The sequence below is a fragment of the Plectropomus leopardus genome, chromosome 12 (assembly GCF_008729295.1).
Source record: "Plectropomus leopardus isolate mb chromosome 12, YSFRI_Pleo_2.0, whole genome shotgun sequence".
Lineage (NCBI taxonomy): Eukaryota > Metazoa > Chordata > Actinopteri > Perciformes > Serranidae > Plectropomus > Plectropomus leopardus.
Genome location: NC_056474.1, coordinates 12,836,641 through 12,845,796, shown reverse-complemented (window position 1 = coordinate 12,845,796; position 9,156 = coordinate 12,836,641). Strand labels below are relative to the sequence as shown.

Genomic DNA, 9,156 nt, shown 5'->3' with positions numbered 1-9,156 from the left:
GTTGTGTAATTAGGGCTTGTACGTAAATTTAAAACTATATTTTTCAGTTTTTTTTTGTCATTTTCTTATTTTCTTTTTTATTTTCCTTTATATTGAATGTTTAATTTCCTGTACATTGAGAGCAAAGCTAACTGAAGTCAAATCCCTGGTTTGTGTAAGCATACTTGGCCAATAAAGCTGATTCTGATAATATATTACAATACTATAGTATGGCGAAAAAATGTCAAAATATGACATGTCTCAAAACAGCTGAAAACTACACAAAATAGCATGTGGTGACATGTCATAGTATAGAATGTCCAAAAAACGGCCAAAAACATCATAATATATGTAGCAGCAGACAGTGTTTTTTTAAAAAAAAGTTATGTGGGGCAACCTTATTACTTTGACCTGCCAAGTCACCTGTTGCCAGGCTACTCTGTTTTACCTTATAAAGGATTAGCAACTGGCAAGGAGAGGAGACCTTGCCAATTGCCAGAACATCCGGAGTATACTCAAAAGCAACGCTGCTGTCAGCGTAGAATAAACTTCCTCTGCAGAGAGTCAGAATCCTTGCATTCGGCATGATCAGCGGCTTGAATCTTACTGATTTTAAGGTATGTGTCGGCAGATTTTCCCCCTCCCCTGTTTTCATTGGTCTTTTAATTAAACTTAACTTAATCTGTTGTTTTTAAACATTAGGTCGGGGATAACTGGGCAACTGCATGTGCTGTGACTTGAGTGGTATTTCGGCTGTAGAGGTAGGCATTTAACTATATTTTCTGTAAATATTAAATTAAATATTGTGTATATATTAATGCCATTGTTTGTGGCAAAAGTGAGGAAGAGAGCTGACTAATGCCTGATGATTACAGGGTGACCTGCTACTGTTTTAGTAGTTTTAAAAATATGTTTATACTTTAATTGAATTTATCTTGCTCTTTTATTCTCGCTGTTTTTAGTGCTTGTGAGGTAGAACCACTGCATTATACCACCTGGTTGAGATTTTATCCCTGTGCTGCCTCTGGGCTTTTCTTTCCATGGTGTGGTGTTTTGTCACTTTAAGGTAAAGGTGTTTTGTGTTGTGCTGTGTATTTTGGGGTAGCACGTGTGGTGATACCAGCTTAAGGTTTTTGTGTCTTGTTTTTATGGATCCAGCTTCTCACAGTCTGCCTGTGTATGGGCACCTAATTTTACATTCTATAGTTTATGTTAATACCTAGAGCAAGCATAGTTTTAAGTCCTTGCAGCATTTGTTTTACTCTTTTTTTTTTTTTTTACTTTCTGGTTTAACATTTTAGTTCATGTTTAAATCTTACCTATTTAAATATAATTGAAGTTTTTGCAGGCTGTTTAAAAAAAGTTTGTATTCACCGTTTAATCACGTTTTTAGCAGTTATTTACAACCAATAACATTAAATAAAACATTCAAAAATTTGTACTGGAAGCCACACCTCTGTCATTTTTACATATTTTGAGTTCCACCTACCTTCCCTCTGGTCACATATAGCATGTCGAAAGAATGACCCAAAATGTCATAGTATAGTTTTTCTAAAAATGTCAAAATATGGCATGTCCCAAAAAAGGCTGAAATTAAACATACTGCATAAAATACCACGTTGAGACACGCTTGAGCACAATATGTTGCAAAAACAGCCAAATACACCATAATATAGCACGGTGAAGAAACGAATAAAAATACCATACTATAGTATGGTGAAGAATGTCAAAATATGACATGTCCAAAAAACTGGTGAAAACAGCTGAAAACTGCTGTGTCGAGAATGTTGCAAAAACTGTCAAAAACACCCTAATATGGCATGCCAAAAAACAACAGAAAATGCAATACTATAATAAGCTGAAAAATGTCAAATTTTGACATGTCTAAAAAATGGCTGAAAAGTTACATAGAATAGCTTGTAGAGGCATGTCATATCATACAAAGTGGAAATAAAGGCCAAAAAAGACCAAAAAAACTCATAATTTAGCATGACAAAAATTGCCAAAAAGGCAAAAGGCAAAGTATGTTGAAAAAACTCAAATTTTGGCAGCTCCTAAAGATGGCTGAAAATGCCCTTGAACAACTTCTAGCTAAGCGCCATAGTATACAAAGTGGGAATAAAGGCCAACAAAGGCTAAAAAACCTCAAAATTTAGCATGTCAAAAAAAATGGACAAAAAGGCAATAAAAAAGTCAAATTTTGACCGCTCCTAAAAATGGCTGAAAACGACCTAGAATAGCTTGTATAGACGAACAGTAGCATGCAAAGTGAAAATAAATGTAAAAAGAAGTCCAAAGGCATCATAAATTAGCATGTCAAACAAGTGGCCAAAAAAGGCAATAGTATGGTATGTCAAAAAAAAAATCAAATTTAGACAAATAAAAATGGCTGAAAACAACCTAGAATACCTTAATACCTTGTAGAAATGCGCTATAGCATACAAAGTGGGAATAAAGGCCAAAAAAGGCAACAAAAACCCCATAACTCAGCATGTCAAAAAAAATGGCCAAGAAGGCAATAGTATAGTATGTCGAAAAATCAAATTTGACCACTCCTAAAAATGGCTGAAAAAGATCTAGAATAGCTTGTAGAGACATGCCATTGAAAATAAAGGTCAAAAAAGGCCCAAAACCCTCAAAATTTATCATGTAAAAAAATGGGCAAAAAAAGGGGCATATTTTGACCACTCCTAATAATAGCTGAAAATGACCTAGAATAGGTTGTAGTGAAGCACCATAGCAAAGAAAGTGGGAAAAGAGGCCAAAAAAGGCAAAAACAAAAAAAAAACCCTCATAATTGAGTATGTCATAAAAAATGGCCAAAAAGGCAATAGTATAGTATGTTGAAAAAAGTCAAATTTGGACTGCTCCTAAAAATGGCTGAAAACTACCTAGAATACCTTGAAGAGACACGCCATAGCATACAAAATGGGAATAAAGGCCAAAAAGGCAACAAAAACCTCATAATTTAGCATGTCACAAAAAATGGCCAAAAAGGCAATAGTATAGTATGTCGAAAAAAGTCACATTTTGACTGCTCCTAAAAATGGCTGAAAACCACAGAGAATACCTTGTAGAGGCACGCCATAGCATACAAAGTAGGAATAAAGGCCAAAAAGGCAACAAAAACCTCAGGATTTAGCATGTCAAAAAAAAAATGGCCAAAAAGGCAATAGTAAAGTATGGCGAAAAAAGTAAAATTTTGACGGCTCCTAGAATTGGCTGAAAACGACCTAGAAGAGCTTGTAGAGACGTGCTATAGCATACAAAGTGGGAATGAAAACCAAGAAAGGCCAAAAACTTCAAAATTTAGCATGTCAAAAAAATGGCCAAAAGAGGCAATAGTATAGTATGGTGAAAAATTCAAATTTTGGCCGCTCCTTAAAATGGCTGAAAACCACCTAGAATAGCTTGTAGAAACGCGCCATAGCGCACAAAGTGGAAATAAAGGCCAAAAAAAGGCCCCAAACCTCAAAATTTGGCATATAAAAAAAATGGCCAAGAAGGCAATAGTATAGTATGGCGAAAAAGTCAAATTTGGACCGCTCCTCAAAAATAGCTGAAAACCACCTAGAATAGCTTGTAGAGACGTGCCATAGCGCACAAATTGGAAATAAAGGCCAAAAAAGGATCCAAACGTCAAAATTTAGCATGTCAAAAAAATAGCCAAAAGAGGCAATAGTATAGTATGGCGAAAAAGTCAAATTTGGACCGTTCCTAAAAATGGCTGAAAACCACCTAGAATAGCTTGTAGAGACGTGCCATAGCGAACAAAGTGGAAATAAAGGTCAAATAAGGCCAAAAACTTCAAAATTTAGCATGTCAAAAAAATAGCAAAAAAAGGGACAATAGTATAGTATGTTGAAAAAAGTCAAATTTTGACCGCTCTTAAAAATGGCTGAAAACAACCTAGAATAGCTTGTAGAGACGCGCCATAGCATACAAAGTGGAAATAAAGGTTAAAAAAAGGCCAAAAACCTCATAATTTAGCATGTCATAACAATGGCTCTTAGTTTGCATTGCTATGATTATGCATCCTCCATAGTTAATTCGGGACTGTATGTCTATCTCAAGGAAGACCTACCTATATATGGTGAAGTTTCACTGCCTGTAAGTTATGCTTGACCATGGATACCTGAGCTGGACCAGCGCCAGTAAATTTAGCAACACAAATACATGCCTCATTCCTCAAAAGAAGTCTAATACCTGAAATTTTAGTAACTGATACCTAACATCTACGTCACAGCATTGTATAAATACTACTGCCTTTGTATGTGATCGGTGTCAGCCAGCTTTCCATGTTCTGTGTTAGTTAGTCTACGTTTAGTCTTGTCTTTGTCTGGCTGACCTGAGCGCTCATCTTTGTTGTACTTGTCCTCATTTGTAGTCTTCGTTTTAGTTTGTCTTTGTACTCATCTTCATTTATGTTGTACCTGCTTATTGTACTTGTGTTTGTTGTAATTGTAATTTTAATTGTATACTCATAATTTTGCTCATATTAAACATGCTGATTGAAGTTTCAACAGGTGTCTCCATCCTTCAGAAGTCATGACAGAAAACTCATACTATCAATGGCCAAATAGGCAATAGTATAGTATGTCGAAAAAAGTCCAATTTTGACTGCTCCTATGAATGGCTAAAAACAACGTCAAATACCTTGTACAGGCGTGCCATAGCATACAAAGTGGAAAAAAAGGTCGAAACGGGCCAAAAACCCTCAAAATTTAGCATGTCGAAAAATGGCCAAGAAGGCAATAGTGTAGTATGGCGAAAAAGTCAAATTTGGACCGCTCCTAAAAATGGCTGAAAACCACCTAGAATAGCTTGTAGAGACGCGCCATAGCGCACAAAGCGGAAATAAAGGACAAAAAACGCCACAAACTTCAAAATTTAGCATGTCAAAAAAATGGCCAAAAGAGGCAATAGTATAGTATGGCGAAAAAGTCAAATTTGGACCGCTCCTAAAAATAGCTGAAAACCACCTAGAATAGCTTGTAGAGACGCGCCATAGCGCACAAAGTGGAAATAAAGGACAAAAAAGGACAAAAACGTCAAAATTTAGCATGTCAAAAAAATGGCCAAAAGAGGCAATAGTATAGTATGTTGAAAAAAGTCACATTTTGCCTGCTCCTAAAATGGCTAAAAAAACGACATAGAAAAGCTTGCAGAGAAGCGCCATAGCATACAAAGTGGAAATGAATGTGAAAAAAAGGCCAAAAACATCATAATTCAGCATGTCAAAAAAATGCCCAACACACGCCATAGCATAGAATGTTGCAGAAACAGCACAAAACACCATAAAATAACGTGAACAAAATACAACCAAAAATGCAATGCTATAGTATGGCGAACAATGTCAAAATATATGTCCAAAAAACAGTTTAAAACCATATAGTATAACATATCGAGATATATCATCGAATAGAATGTAACAAAAACAACAAACCAGCCAAAAAGAAATGGAGTGGCGGGAGGTTATGGTACAAGGACAGTGGCTATGCAACAGTACAATATCCATAATTGACAATGTATGTTTTTACATCACAGTTTCTACATTACCTCAGATTTCAATTTGACATTTCTTTACCGATATTCTTTGATATTGACATACACATTTGCTGATACTGGTTTTACTTGTTTCGGCACAATTTCACCTGATTTATTGGCCAAAACGATATATCATTCAACTTAACGTGCTTTAATGTGTTCTGCAATATCAGTACCAGTGTCCAGTCAGTGCCTAAACTGTATGAACCTACAACCAAATTATATTTTATGGCATAAATAAAAATATCGGCTGATATATCTGTCTGCTTTGCTGATATATGGGTCATATGGTTCTGAAACGGAAAATTCACTATTTGTTTTAGGACTAATACCTGTCATTCAAGACCTAAGGGATGTATCATCCCCTTCTTTCATCTTTTCAGACTTGCGCTAAGCTGCATCGTGCTATGTTCCCGACTTTCCTACCTTACCCACTCAGCAACTTTCCTGACTTTCCTACCTCACTAGTCTGCCACTTTTCTAACTTTCCTAAACCAGCCCCTTACTTTCCACTTTCTGACCCTTCTGTTTATCCTGTTCTTATTCCTATTTCACCTCTTATACTCTCATCCTCTACCTCACTCCACTCAACTTCCTATCTCTCAAGTCAACTTCTTATCTGTCAACTTAACTTCCTGTTTCTCACCTAAGCTTCCTGTCTCTTGACTGTCCTTCATGTCTCACAACCCAACTGCCTGTAACTTGACTGACTTTCCTGTCTCTTAACCTAACTTTCTGTTTTCCCCCCAACTTCCTATCTCTTAATTGTTCTTCCTGTTTCTCAACCAAACTTCATGTATTCGACGTTCCCTTTAACTCTGTGTTTTGGACAGCAGTCTTCAAAATTCACCTGTCCCACATGAGACTTGAACCACCAGTCTTAAGCATACTAACCACCTGACTTACCCAATGAACCAAACCTTATGACACTTTGCATGTTTTCGATGTTCCCTTTAGCTCTGTGCTTTGGACAGCAGGCTTCAAAATTCACCTGTCCCAGATAAGACTTGAACCACCGACCTCAGACACACTAACCACCTGATTTACCCACTGAGCCATACCTCCTGACACTCTCATGCCTTATGAGAAAGTGTTTTAACAGATCAAGTCAATGCATCTGACACTTCACCTGTGTTTGCCATTTAATATAGGTCTTTGCTTTGGACAACTGATTTTAAAATTCACCTGCCATGGATAAGGATCAAAGTCTCAACCTCATGAAATCCAGACCTCAATTAAAGCTGCAAGCAGCGATGAAAGGGCCCTCACACCCCAAGGTATGTCTGTGTACTGGTGAGCTCCAGCTAAAGTTGCTGTTTCATTTCTGTGAGTTGGATAATGCACGCAGATATTTCACAAAATGTAGTACTTCCAGCACCCAATAGATGTCACTAGAGGGCACGTAAATTCCATGTCATCTTGGTGTACATCATATATGATTGTGACCCTGACCTTTGACCACAAAAATCTAACTGGTTTATTGTTAAGTCCCACTGAATGTTTGTGCCAAATTTTAAGAAAGTCCTTTAAGGTGTTTAAGGTGTCACAAGAATAAGATGAGGTCACAGTGACCTTGACCTTTGACCACCAAAATAAAATCAGTTCATCCTGGAGCTAAGTAGATGTTTGTCCTAAATTTGAAGAAATTCCCCCAAGGCATTCTTAAGATATTGCGTTTATGGCCGGACATACGTACGGATGGACAACCTGATAACATATTGCCTTTAGTCTCGGCTATCATCGGTGAGGAGGCATAAAAATCACAGTAAATCACATAAAAACAAGGACGTTCAATCTACATTAAGCTTTTATTTAGCAACAATAGAAATTGTTTTGATACCCAAACAAGTGATAACAGAAATACTAAAACCTATAGCAGCTATCCACAACATGACAAGAATATTCAGTGCTTGGTTGTGGAGGAGGTAAGGCTTGCATAGTTATAGTGATGCACATGCAATAATTGTAATTTCAGGCATATAGCTCATTGTACTCAACTATGGCAAGACTTTTTACACACACAAATCTGTAAGTGCAGAGCCAGTTTTCTTGATTCAGTACAGTTGGAAAAAGTGCTACGATGTCCACAGAGTCAGGCAGACATATGTGCAATGCTGTTAGATTTTAAACACATCTATTCATTACGTAGTTCAGGGTTTAATAGTATTTTATACATTTATTTTTATATCAAAAGTTTTAATGTTTTGGTACTGGCCTCAATTCTTGCCTGACATGGTTACATTATCCTTGCCATCATCTTTGCAGAGAAACATCTAGACAGTTTTACAACTGATTAGTCAAATTTGGACTCCGCAAGCAAGCAGATTTTAAACATTTAAACAGTAATTATATGCATCACACATTTTACTACAAAGGGGAGACAAGGGGAAATGTTCCCACATGCTCTCTTTGACCACTTAACACTGCATTATACAGTCCATCCAGGATTTTTCAATGTTGCACTTGCTATAATTGAAGCAAAATCAACCAATTCTTGTGATTTCTACGTGGCCTTACAATTGTGTCCAATCGCCGCAACTTTTCGGCAAAGTTGACCAATAATTGTAATTTCCTGTGAGATCAACCAATCACATAGGGTCCCCGTGCAATGTCTGCAAACACACTTGTTTCTAGTGCTGAGGAACATGTAGACACATGCTAATATCACATTTTCCAACAAAAATTATCGCAAAAGACTATGCAAGGCAATTCCCTGATGTTCTGTACGACATTGATTCTACTTGTGCATGGATACTATAAATTATAAGCATGCATGGACTAGTAGAATCAGTGTCAGAGATGAATTTATAATCAATCAGCTCAGGATGCATCATGCATGTTGTAGCTGTTTGTCGCTGTGTTGCATTGTATGTCTCTGCACTGAGGGAGTAAAATGTTTTCACCCCTGCAGGAATTATGGGGAAAATACCAACAACAAAACCAAGGTTGACTTTTAAACACTCCATCTAAATATGTATATAAATATTTCTAAAATACATTCTAGTTTTTCCAAGACATGCCTATACCATACTTTAATGGTCAAGAACCACGAAAAATAAGCAAAAGAGTTTTTGTGCTTCATTGTTCACACACACCTATTAAAGACTATATGCTTCTGGGTTCATTCAGTGCTTTGCTGCCTTCTGACTTATTCAAAACATTTCTTCACTACCTGCTGGTCCGTACCAACTCCGTGACATTGTTGCATGTGCTAGGGAGCCCTCGGACAAACCCTAATACAGCAGATAAAGTCCAAAAGGTGGTAAAAGCAGATCTCCATGTATATTTGTGTTTTTACTTATTAGTAGATGTCAGGCAGGTGAGTGTAGTTCCTTTCCCAGTAGCCTTTCAAGTAGAGCCAGTCCTGAGCTTTGTTGTGAGGGTTGGGTCCTTGCTGAAACCACCTGCAGAGTTAACAATGGAAAGATCTTATTAATATGAGTGCAGTACTTTGGGATAACAAAGATATAAAAGAATCACAGACAAAACACACAAAAAGGCACAACATTAATTCATGGCAAAAATGTTGCTAGTCTTGTTCAAACTAAGGCCTAATCCCAATCCCAATCCTGTTGACATTTTGAGCATTTTATGCACAATTCCCCAATTCTCCATTTCTGCATACCTTTC

The 9,156-nt window shown here is 36.9% G+C and overlaps 1 protein-coding gene across 1 annotated transcript in view; it reads right to left on the bottom strand.

Moving 5' to 3' along the window:
• Positions 1–7,405: 7,405 nt before the first annotated feature.
• LOC121951385 (oxysterol-binding protein-related protein 1-like) overlaps positions 7,406–9,156 on the bottom strand; it is a 34,672-nt gene continuing 32,921 nt past the window's right edge. The window contains exon 28 of the mRNA XM_042497685.1: positions 7,406–8,930. Within this exon, the coding sequence (XP_042353619.1) occupies positions 8,828–8,930 (103 nt within the window). The 3' untranslated portion in view covers positions 7,406–8,827. The remainder of the gene's footprint in view (positions 8,931–9,156) is intronic.